Source organism: Haliotis cracherodii, unplaced genomic scaffold (assembly GCF_022045235.1).
Source record: "Haliotis cracherodii isolate W230 unplaced genomic scaffold, xgHalCrac1.p SCAF_7, whole genome shotgun sequence".
NCBI classification, from domain to species: Eukaryota; Metazoa; Mollusca; class Gastropoda; order Lepetellida; family Haliotidae; genus Haliotis; species Haliotis cracherodii.
In genome coordinates, this window is record NW_027266330.1 from 45,571,846 (window position 1) to 45,584,893 (window position 13,048).

The 13,048-nt window shown below is 38.6% G+C and overlaps 1 protein-coding gene across 1 annotated transcript; it reads right to left on the reverse strand.

The window, feature by feature from the left end:
- Window positions 1–1,134: 1,134 nt before the first annotated feature.
- On the reverse strand, window positions 1,135–12,748 carry LOC139447625 (monocarboxylate transporter 13-like). Its single transcript, XM_071229037.1, has 6 exons — window positions 12,250–12,748; window positions 10,473–10,616; window positions 9,459–9,713; window positions 8,822–9,232; window positions 8,127–8,252; window positions 1,135–1,340 (listed from the first exon to the last, which is right to left on the reverse strand). The coding sequence occupies exons 1-6, from the start codon at window positions 12,746–12,748 to the stop codon at window positions 1,135–1,137; spliced, it is 1,641 nt and encodes a 546-aa protein (XP_071085138.1).
- Between the last annotated feature and the right edge of the window lie 300 nt (window positions 12,749–13,048).

A 13,048-nucleotide genomic window follows, 5' to 3' on the forward strand; every position in this document is an offset into this window, starting at 1 on the left:
CAATCATAGACACAAAACCAAAAAAAAACGAATGAACGAACGAATTTAAGGTTTATTATTAAACAGAAATAAGGGGCAAAACATTCATGAAATTATCTAAAACATCAGACCTACGTAATACCATTCATACCATCTCTTTAAGTATACATTATACCCACCCCTCTATCTTAACTCCAATAATGAAATGTCCCTAAACACACCTATTCAATTCCTACTCTATTTTCCCACCCATAACTATCCGTCTAACAATTACATTCATTCCAGCAAGACAATAGAAACAATGATAATAATGGCCGACACGAGGACCATGTGACTAGGAAAATGGACACGACCAATGACCATGCTCCTGTCATCTCAGCCCTCTCAAACATCACTGGCAACTAGCCGAACATGCAAGGAACATGCCGCCATCTTTGACTTAAGAAATCTGACCGTCTATTTGGAAAAGTTATGTTGTTGAGTTCCGCAAATTAATCCTGATACATGTTACCTTTAGAGCTTCCAACATTCTCCATGCTTCGCGTCCCAAGCTGAGCACACTATAAGGTAAGTTATGGCCTCGAGATTCATGTCTCATATGAGGGCTTCCATAAATTATTTTCTCGTTATAATATAGCTTCATTTACATTCCAAAATACCCAAACCTGCCCGATTCCGAGCTCTGGCAGATTGTAAATACAAACCCCTTTGTGTGGGAAAAAAGATATAGCATTTTTATTCCAGATACACCATCAGCATAGTGAAAGGTACGTGTGGTCCAGTCACCAAAGGCGCCACACTTCACTACGGTGTGGAGAATTGTGTCACATATGCGTTCTATGATTGTATGCTCGTGGGTTCGAATCCGATGTTTACACCGGTAATGATATTTGGTAAGCCAGCGCCAAACCCCTGTTCTTTGACTTCATTAAAACGTCAAACGAGATTAACCCCTTCTTTAACAAACTCACTTGGACATAATTAAAACACTGTTAAAACCTGTGTAAACATAACTCATTCTGAAGAGTAAACTTGCTGCAAATAGTTAAAATGGAGTTGTATTCATCTAAGATGTAAGGACAAGCGGTAGAAATCATATAATGAGTTTTAGTTCGTTGAATGGTAATGAGATGGAAACATGATCATCTGCGGACATCAGGTAAAGTTATTTGTGGATCCGAGGTCTGCACCTTTGTTGGTTATTCCTGTCACTTTGATATCACCAGCCCTCATTCGACTTTGTCGTGACACAAGCTGTTTCTTTAACAGGAAAGGAAGAATGGTCAGGATGCTACAGATGAAGAAAGCTCCAGTGGTATAAAAGATCAAATCTTTCTGTGCCATCACATCTGCAAGGTAACCTGAGAGAGGAAAGCAATTTTAATACGATTTTACAATGTAACGGGAGAGACATGCAATATTGTGCGATTACGATTAATTATAACGGCAGTTGCAGTAGAACATATATATAAAAGTCTGTAAACTGAGGTAGGGTTAGTTACTACATACCGTGACGAAAATGTTGAAATGCAATTATAAAAATCATCCTTTATCACACAGACTCAGGGTCTGATCAATACATGGCCATTATACCCAGTTGACATGTGCAGGTCGCAGTTCTTGTTTGACAGATATAGAGACTTCCTGGATTAACTCACATGAACACCTAATCTAATCTAAACAATAATACGTTAATTCATGTTTCTGAAAAAGTTACGAAACCAGCCTGGTCATTTAAAATTACTGTGACTCTTTAAGTTACAATCAAAATTAAACGTAATTTGTTTCAACTGCACATGTCTCACTATCTTTAGGCAACGTTACCTATAACTGATACTTTTAGAAAAATATTATGTCAACAATATCAAACTCGTACTTGACCGTCAATTTTGATATCAAAGGATTTCGCGTGCAGGAATCTGAACTTATCACCAAGTGTTGAACTGTGAGGCACCTTGTTGGACAGTTGCACGTGTTGATTTATACCATAGTTTTCCCGCCAAGCATTTGATACTTGATGGCGCGGTTTAATGATTCATAATGGGTTAATAGGATATACACTGGAACAAATACTTTGTAAGTACGACATAGGATTCTTTTCTTAACTTGACTATGAAATGAAATAACGACCTATTTATGCTTCTTTTTACATTCATGCCTTATTGTGGTAATATTATTCTACAGATATGTTTAATATTATTCTGTTTGGTGGTTAAGTTCACCCTGCATTCCAAGTAATGACGAAAGCTACTGTGTTGTTTTAGTCTATCCTTTCTTTTTATCACTTCATTTGTACAATCCCTTTGTCTCTTGATTGAGCAATTTTATTTAGAAAATACTTGGGGGATATATTAATGCACTCCAGTTTTCGCAACAAGGTGGACAATATAAAACAACAAAATTGCGTTAAACTACATAAAACATGAAAAAAGGACAGATAAAATTAAGATTTTTCTTCTAACTGTCAAGGGTTAAACAATGAAAAGAAAAGAAGATATGCTCTTGTAAACTTACACACGAATAAGGAAAATATTTATTGCGATACGCATTTTACGAAAGATGAAGAACAGGAAAAGAAACTAGAATGGTCATCAGAATTTCGCTCTCCAGTCAGTCAAGAGGTGTAGCCATTATATTTAAAGATAGATTCGCTGACCAGATATTAAAGAATTTAGAAAATGGAAATTATCTAAAGATTAAGACAGCTAACGAAGTTCTCACCATAGATAACATTTATGATGCTAATGCGAATACACCAAAATTCTATCGAAACATTAAGGGTCTAATATATTATCTAGATTCTGAAACAATATATTTTGTGGAGACCATAACTTTGTGCTGGGTCGATAAATGGATACTTACAATTACATGCATTTAAATAACCCCAAATCAAGAAAATCGGTTCTTTAGAAGAACTAAATCTATATGATCCTTGGTGGAATTTACTTGGCGAAAACCCAAACCATTGAAACAGGCCAGACTAGACTTCTTCCTGGACAAATCAGTTGTTTCAACTGACAAAACAGGTTATAGATCAGATCATTCAATGATATCAATAAAAATAGAATTCACAAAACTAGGAATGGGGAAAGGCTTTTGGAAATTCATGCATAGTCTGCTATACGATCCAGAAACAGTTTAACAATACTACAAATTAGAAAGTAATGGTGAAAAAGTATTTAGGAACAACTCTTTTATGAAATTTTGCAATGCAATATAAGAGAATGCACGATAAAATACCCATCAATCAAAAAACGTGATAAAACTTAAGAAGAAAAATAAAATAATGGAAAGCTTGAACATTTAGAAGTTGAATTAGATATGGAAGATTATGACCAAAAAACAACTCCACACAAAATTTGAAATGAACAAATGGAACTTAACAAAACTGAATTATAATGAGAGCTAAAGCAAATTAGCAGGCGAAAGGAGAAAAGCAGAAAAGTATTTCTATCACTTGAAAAACATAAGTTCCTAAATAAGGCTATAACTAAACTTGAATAAGCTCTCAATAGATATCAAAGATTGATCGTGCTCAGAAATACCATCACAGTTTACATACAACTAAAGACATAACAGATGTTAATCTTGAAGGTCTCAGACACAGACCCTCATTCGCTCGAGGGAGAATTACAAAACGAAGAAGTTCTTTGGGCTATGAAAAAATATGATCCACCCGGATTCAACCTAAAAAAATGTAAAATATATTAACAAATTCGTAGTTAATTCTATAGATTATGCCTACTGAAGAGGTGAAGTTTCGATCGATCAGAAGCAAGGTCTTAAGAAAGATAATTCAAGAGAGCAAATAAAAAAACCCGCCCCCCCTGAACATTTCGTATAAGAAAGTGTCAGCAGTACTAGCAACTCGAATTAAAAAAAGTACTTCCGACTGTCATTAGCGACGATTAAAAAGGTTTGTTTTATGAGAGAAAGATACATCGGTGAATGCACCAGATTTATATACAACATTATGGATTTTACAGAATACAAGAATATACCAGGTTTACTTATCTTGATTAAAATAGAAAAAGTCCTTGATTCAGTTGAATGGAAATCAGTCGAATCTTGCTTTGATTTCTTAAATGGATAAGGACATTCTGCAATAATATACTGAACTGTGAAAAAAACCTCACCCCAAATAACTTTGCATGAAAAGTTGTCGTTTTAAATATCTGGGTATTTTTTGTCAAAGTTTCTTAAATTTAACATTACCTTGTCTGGAAAAATGAAATTTGATGATTAAAAAAACAAAGTAGATGACAATAAAACCGATCGCCCAAACGCATCACGACCACGGCCATGGTAACCCGATGCACGTGAGTTCCGTGCAAATTGAAATGCACACGCGTTCCCCCATTTCTTGCCCTATAAAAATCCAGCCAGATCGGATAACCTTCATTCGTGATTGAATTGCTACTTCATGCCGAGATTGACAAGAAATCACCGACACCAAGCCCTTGCAAGCTGGACAAACCTCCCGGCAAGTAGCCAATGCATTTCAAGTCCACGTAAGGACCATATACAGGCTCCAGCAACGGTACCACACCACCAACACCACAGATGACTGACCACGCAGTGGAAGACCAAGGGTTACCACCTGACGTCAGGATTGTCAGATTGTGCGACAGCATCTTCAAGATCGCTTTGTCACTGCTGTGGAAACTGCTAGACAGACCAAGGGAACACACCAGCGACACATTAGTTCGGACGCCGTGCGTCGACGATTGACGAACAGACACCTCCACTGTCACAGGCCACACCGAGGAGCCATTCTGACACCAATCATTGCCGGAACCGACTTCAGTGGGCAACACAGCACCAGCATTGGCCCAACCAGCAGTGGGGAAGAGTCCTCTTCTCAGACAAGAGCAGCTACTGTATCTAAACAGAAGATGGCAGAGTGAGAGTCTTGCGACGCCGTGGGGAACGTTATTCGGATGCTTGTGTTGTTGAGAGAGACTCGTGTGGTGGTCCCAGTATATCATTATGGTGTGGGGTGGAATTGATCTTGCACAGAGGGTCGGCCCTGTGTTCTTCCTGAACATCGGTCCTAGGAGAGGCAATGGTGTCACGGCAGCACGATACATTGATCAAGTCTTGAGACCACACGCCATACCTCATTTGGCACGTCGCCGCAACCACGAGTTTCAGCATGATAACGCCCGTGCCCACACTGCCAGAGCAACAAGAGACTTCCTCCAGCTGAATGGCATCAGAGCCATGCAGTGACCTGCCCTCACTCCCGATTTAAATCCCAATGAGCACCCGTGGGACGAGATTTAAAAAAGGCTGAATGACATCCGACCAAGGCCGACAACTGCAGCTGAACTGCGTCAGGCGTTCCTCAGAGTGTGGGCTCAAGTGCCTATGGCCTTCATCAACCGTCTCATCCATTCCATGTATCGACGTTCATCATATCATCAATGAACATGGCAGACACACGAGATACTGACTTGTAGAGTTTGGACATATGAGATTTCTCATATACCTATCCATGGTGACGTTTCTTTTGCGGTTCAGTACATAAAGTCTACTGTTTGGGTTTATGGATTTTCGTCAGATTTCTTTACAGTTACGAGAGGATGTAGGCAAGGTGACACATGTCTTATATGTGCAGAAATTCTTGCACATATGCTGCGAAGAAATAAAAGACATAAACTGCTCGATACAGAAACCTCTTGATACATTCTTGATGGATTACTATTATTCAAACATTAAAATGGAAGACTGAATATACCACTTATATTAGAAAGAATACAAGCTCAAAAGATAACTTGGATGCGAAGAACCGAAAATACAAAGCTATGCAAACTTATTGAACTAATACAACTTGAAATCCCAAGAAATGGGATCAAAATACGTAAGAAAAAATAAAATCAAAAATCTTTTTTGAAAGATGTCTATGAAACAAACCACAACGCAGAATTACCAACACAGTATATATGTGGAAACGATAATATCCTGTTTGGACATGAACCAATTATATACAGACACTACATATACCACGTTATCAAACGAAGACGGTTTAAAAGAAAAAAATACGAATCCGGGAATCAATTAAAATGAGAAAATGATATTAACACAGTTATACCGGAAGACATTTGGAGGACTCACAATTATTTACCATTCAGAACAACAAACAACACAACATTTACATGGTTCCAATACCGTATTATTCAAAGAATTCTGACAACAAATAAAGATTTGTACAAGTATAAATGAAACTGAAAATATCCAATTTATTATTACAATTTGAATACACGCAAAACTGTTGTTGTAGTCTCTTTTAAATGGATTGAGTGAGTGAGTGATTGAGTATGGTTTTACGCCGCTTTTAGCATTATTCCAGCAATATCTCGGCGGGGGACACCAGAAATGGGCTTCACATATTGTACCCATGTCGGGAATTGAACCCGGGTCTTTGGCGTGACGAGCGAACGCTTTAACCACTAGGCTACCCGACCACCCCAAATGGATAGAGAATAGAACTGGTACTATACTGAATATAGATAAGAATCAGGTTATATTTGGATCTATAGAAAAAACGTAATGTCGTCTTGAATTAAATCTTTATTGGAACAAAGGAATATATCTACTTAAGAAATGCTCTAAAACTAAACAAATATCTCTTAAGCTAATATCATACGCAAAAATATGTCTCATTCCCGAAATGTAAACGATAAATTTATGACCTTCTGGTCGTCATGCCACAACCTTCTTTGCCAGGCAGGGTAACAACAAGTAACGTTTTAACGTCTTTTGGTGAACTACTATCACAATACGGTGTCACCTCTAGTTGGACGGTGATTGCAAATTTGAGATGTGAAGGAAAAACGTACATTGTGTATTTTTGTGTCCCAAATCATTATCAATGTATCATAAGCATCTTCCAGTCCCTTACAGGATGCTAGTAATAAAACGTCAGTTTCATGTTACTTTCATCATTCGCAATATGTAGCTCCAAGGTGACAATTTACACTTTCAACATATATGCAATGTTGTTTTGTTTTTTTGTTTTTTATTAACTTGGTATTTATATAGCCCTAGTTTCCAGACTGACTGCTCAAAAGCGCTCTTGAAGCTCGCACAGTTGATATGGCCAGTTGGTATATTTTGCTGAACAAGTGTGTCTTCAGTTGTTTTTTTAAACTGTTAAGTTCACTGAACATTCTGATTCTGAGTTTTATGGGCAGGGCGTTCCAAAGAAGAGGACCAGCCTTTTCAAAGCAGCGATCCCCGTAGGAGATTGTTCTTGATGGTGGCACTTCAAGCAACGATTGATCACAATATCGTATGGTTCTTTTTGGCTGGTACTGTATGATGAAATCTTCCAGGTAGCTTGGAGCAAGACCATGCTGTGCCTTGAACACAAGAACGAGAACCTTGAACCGTATTCTCTGTTCTACTTTAAGCCAGTGTAGACCTTTGAGAATCGGTGCGATGTGCTCACAGCGTTTGGCTATTGTGATCAGTCTGGCAGCAGAATTTTGTACCCGCTGAAGCTTTTGGAGGTGTTTTATAGGTGTTTTGGTAATCATACCAGGACGGCATTGCAGTATTCATGGTGCGATAGCACGCACGCTTTTACAATAGTAGTGGCTATCTTGGTGTTAAGATAGCGTCGCACTTGACTGATGTTCCTGATGTTAAGAAATGCAGACTTTTGTTGATGTGTGCCTCGTAGGTCAGGTTTGAATCAAAGATAACCCCAAGGTTTCTTGCTTGGTTGCTTGGCTCAATAACAATTCCGTCGATGTTGAACTCTGTTATTGTCAACCTGTGCTTTGATGCATGTACGATTAACATAAATATCACGAACAGTATGTGTATAGCAGCTTTAAGTATCACATATCAGGAAATGAATCTTTTGTCACGCATCGCTGCACTGCCGCGCCGGTACCTTCAGGTCACGCCCTTATATCTGTTTGTTTTGGACGCCGATTACGGAGCTTGTGATTTCAACACTTTCACTTAGACATTAAAATACTTTCGACGAATATGATCAATTTCTCTCTCTCGGAAATTGACAAAATGTATCTCGGGGAAATTGATATTCGCAACGAAATCGCAATCTTCTTTTTTTCAGTTTACCTGTCCTTTAACTACAAAAGTGATGTTGCTACTAATCAGTCGTTTCCACCTACTTTGAAATGGTGGTCCACAGATTCCCCCGATTCCTTGCATCAGCAAAATACCTCCCAGGATTCTGTGCAGACTGTCCAGGTCGAACACAATAATCAACATGGGGAACCAGACTGCAGTTGTTCCTCCTGTGAAGATATATCCCCCAGAACTTCAACTTGTATGTTTGGACATCATAGTATAATCTATCTACATCTATGTTATCAACTACAGGTAATTGTTTATAATGCTCTGGCTATGACTCATGTGTAAGGGTTTCCATGTGATATACTCACCACCACACGACACGCGAATACCATACATATTGGTTAATACACGAAGCATTATTCATATTAAAGTGATTTAGATTGGTTCCATGCACAATCATACTGGTATGTTGTGTAAAGCGACGCTCATGAACGCAGCACATGTGACGTCATAGATCCATGACTCGAGATGCACCATACGCCTCGTGCGGGATTAGAGTGTAAAGTTTGGACATCTCGAGCAGCATATTTGGATAATAATATATACACTCTGTGGTGACACCTGACTGGTTATTAGTTTGGATATGAATTGGTTCACATTGGAAACATCTCTTCTTTACTTACATATTTCTCCATATTTTTCTATGGTTCGCGTTTCTTTTTGTGGTGAGTATATAATAGAGACAACAAGTACATGGAATATATGTATGACATGGTAACATTTAACTCACCGTATAGTATGCCATAAAATAATCCTGTAACATAGAAGTGAGCCATGTTTTGACATAAGACCACTGCAAAGCATGTTAACCCACAAAGAGTTGTAAGGATCAAATGTAAATAAAGAGCAGAGTTTGGACTCAGCATGCATAAAACACTGAACAATGCTCTGCCCAAAAGATTCCCCGCTCCAATAAGGGACACAACCAGTGAAACTTCTGAGGGCGTCTGACCAGGAAGTGACGTCATCACATAATCCGGGATGAATGTGGGGAAAGAGATCACACAAAGTCCTGTGATGAGGTAGGAAACAGAGAAACTTATGAAGCCCGGCACTTTGATTACGTGTAGATGTTCCCTGAATTTCCGCCATGGAGATAGGGCGTGTAGCTTATAGCTGTCACTCGTAGTGAAACCTGCAATTTAATAGGAATCCCCGCATGTATTAATTCTGGCCCTGAGTGCAGTGCAATGATGACAGTGATATTTCCTGTGGACACTATACCTTAATAAGTTATAATTTCGAAATGGTTCATAATTCCAGACGGTGGAGATCAATTCCTCTTTGCACTCCATTCGTTTATCTCTGATAACAAAAATGTCCCTTGTTACAAAACAATACTATTCGGGTATATGAGAATAACATACCCTTTACACTGTTGGGTTTAGGAGAGGCTTTGATGAACAGTGCACCTGGCAGCATGTGTAAAAGCAGTGCACCGTTGATCAGTAATGCACCTCGCCATCCAAATGTCTCCACTAGACCGGACATGAGGGGAGGCCATGTCAGACTTCCAACTGCCCCTCCAATACTGGCTGTACCTATTGCAAGTGGTCTCCATCTTGAAAATTGCCGGCTGACGTGGACGGTGCTGGCGACGAAAGTGAGAGATGAACCTACACCTAGTAATAGAACACAAGCTTTGCATAATGAGGAAGTTATATAAAGTAGGTATGTGAACAGAATGTATTTTATAAGTGAATAATTTACACGATACATGGCTCTTTCTTTGGACGAGAGGTTTGTCACATGGCCGCAACACATCTTGACGTCCATACGTTTTTGCACGAGACTGTATTCTTTAAATGTCTCGCTACGACACATCCTAGTGAACAAGACGAAGATATACGTATCCAAACTATCGACCGGATTCTTGTGTAGACGGACAGTGACCGTCCACGGCAATATATGAATTTACCTCAAATTGTATTCCGACACATCGTGACTGGGACTGACTGACTGGGGTAGTTAACACACCTTACCAATCTTATGATGATTTTATTTGGATCTATTTTTTATGAAAAAAGTACAAAGTACGGTAGAGCAATTTGAGAATACATTCAGGTCTCTTCCCCTTTTGAGGAACTTTTATATTCCGACATACAGGTATATTTTGTACGACTGTCAGTGTATCCTACCAGGTATAAATGTTGAAATAAAATAAATAAAACGTTTAAAATTGAATTTTACTTTGTATGAGTTCAGTGGAGTATGAGGGTCAAACAATCTATGCATGTCGTCGCAGCCTCAGATGTTCATTAAATTTGTCAAATTTTAAATGATTATTAAAATACATGGATTTCTTAATGTGACTCACAATCTTACACTATAAACTATACATTATCTAAAAATTGTTTTGTTAGCCAAGATATCCAACTGACCTGACAAGAGTCCGAGTGTTAGGTAGAGAACGTGAATACTACTTGACTGGCCGCTGACTATCATTGAGAAGGCAAGTATGAGGCCTCCCAGCAGGTGTGTGTATCGACTGCCCACTCTCTCCATTAACACAGACGCCAGCAATGCTAAAACACACATGAATTAATGATAACATTTACATTTGTGAATACGCCATTAACGTTTACTTCCTCAGAGGCGTTAGTTTTCAAACTAGAAAGGTATTTTTATAACAAAAGAGTAACCAGGCCCAATCCACCATTCCTTTCCAAATTTCAACCAGAAATATATATAATCACCCATTTTGCCTTTACCTAATCAGGTCACAACCGACCTCATCAATATCTCATGTTCATTTTTATCTTTTATGTTGTCACATGCAGTTTTAACAGGTTATAAACACTTTTGTTTAGTGGCAACACTTCTGTGTTAAGGAAAACATATGCCTATTGAAGTTAAAGTTTACTGTTCTAAGCCTCTATCTACTCTCACAAAGTTGTAAGTACTTCCGGTTCATAACCTCACTTCAGGTTTGGGAAAATTCTCTTCCTTGGTTCACCATAAAACAAATCCATAAACACCAATTCCGTTTTGGGAAAATATGCCAAATGCAGTAGAACTTTAAAACAGAACGTCCAATGACTCTTGCTTCCGTATTAACCATGCTGCAAGAAATTTAGGCTTAAGGTTAGCGTTTCCTTCCCGTTTGTTATAACTTTCGACAAATACAGTAGAGTGTTATAACAGAAAGTGCCATGCCGCTTGTTATCTTTATTATAAAGTCAAAAGCAGTTTCGGTTTCATAAAATATACTGTCAGGTTCATCATATATCTGCCTTCGACTTTTCTCTCTCTCCTCCCTCAATATCCCCCCCCCACCTCCTTCCCGTGACTTGCAGAATGACACCATCCTTGCGTCTCTTTGCTCATCTGAAGACCCACGTACAATGAATCCTCTTTTCCAAGCATTTTACAATTTGTCTTAATTACACAATTTGGGGATGTAACGATATTCCATGAAAATATGCAATATATATTTTCAATAATAACATTTTGTAGTCTCCTACCTTGTTTGAGTGAATCTATTGCACTGGCCTTGAAAATTGTACACCAAACAGCCGTTATATTTCAGGGTATCAGTGTTCGGTTGCATTATCGTTGATAGCTTTCTCTTTATGTCTCATTAGGACCTTTGTGGGTAGTCTAGTGGTTAAAGCGTTACCACGTCACACCAAAGACCGAGTTCGATTTTCCAATTCTGGTCTCCCCCACGGTAAAAAATGTTGGAATATTGCAAACAAAGCATCGTAAAGCCATACTATCTCACTCACTCACTCAGTTGATGACTATTGGCCAAACTGCAACAACTTATGACATTTACTATCCTAAAAGGGGACAACCTTTACCGATAAAATAGCCATTCCTCCATTACCTCCAAAAGCTTATTGACAATGTTCTAAACTTCAAACTGTCTTAGATTTAAAAGATTAATTTAACCAATGTTTGACCACGTGCAGTATTCTTTGATAATTATATTTACACATGCGTACTTAAGTATCATGCTGTATCAATAAAATGTCAAAAAGAGTTAAGAATAATAGTGCTCTATTCCGGCTAACAATGGGTTACACATAGTTCACTATCAAGTCATCATTGTTTCACTATATTTACATAGGGAAGAATGGAGACATAGCATATCACAGTGTAAACACAAGTTCATGGGGATTTTGTAGCTTAGCATCAACAAGTTTTAAGACTTACAAGTTATCCCAAAGAAGCCACTCATGAGGGAACCGATCCAGGAGAGCTGGTACTCGGTCACAGCCAGGGGTTCCTTCAGGTAGATGTAGACCACACCATAGGATGATACGAGTGCATTGTTAAACATAATTGATATGAAACAGCTGATAACAGAGACAGTCTGCCAGTATCGATCATAACCTTCCTTCGCCTGCTCTTCGGGTTCGTTCAAAGGCAGAGATTTGACCTGTTCTTGATGTCTGTTGTGAGATGTGTAATCGTTGACGTTATCTGTAATCTCATTGCTGGTGACTCTTTCCTCATCCACGTTGTAGTGGCTAACGTAGAGCGTGATGGCAGGTGATGTTGTCGATCTCCACACACCATCATTGACAACTGCAATACAATCTTTACGCTCGACGCTGTCTACAGGGGTCGTTTGTTTGACAATGTACTCAGCATTATCGTCTTCTGCTAGGACACGGGAATCCGACGCACTATTGAGTACCGATGGCAACATAATATGATTAATAAAATGATAGTTTTTATACAAGGCTGACACAAATCTAATATGTGTGTAACTCATGTAAGTATTGGCTTTATAGCACCAGGCATGCCCTTGTTTCAACCTGTTACCCTTCAGGCATGGTTATGCATTCGTTCACAGCAGAATGTGTGTCATGATATTACACTAGATTCGATATTTCTACCTTGAACTGGTTTCATTGGTGAATTCATTTCCAGGTGTGACTATCAATAATGCCTGTGGCATGAATAATTGGAAAATGTTTTTCATAATGTATTTTTAGCAACACTGCCA

What these genes read in the sequence shown, in the direction of transcription:
- LOC139447625 (XM_071229037.1), bottom strand. Translation starts at nt 12,748, where the DNA reads ATGTTGCCATCGGTACTCAATAGTGCGTCGGATTCCCGTGTCCTAGCA. An exon ending in TGGCTTCTTTGGGATAACTT is followed by an intron (nt 10,617 to 12,249) that starts GTAAGTCTTAAA and finishes TGTGTGTTTTAG; the next exon opens with CATTGCTGGCGTCTGTGTTA. An exon ending in ATTTTATGGCATACTATACG is followed by an intron (nt 8,253 to 8,821) that starts GTGAGTTAAATG and finishes ATATCTTCACAG; the next exon opens with GAGGAACAACTGCAGTCTGG.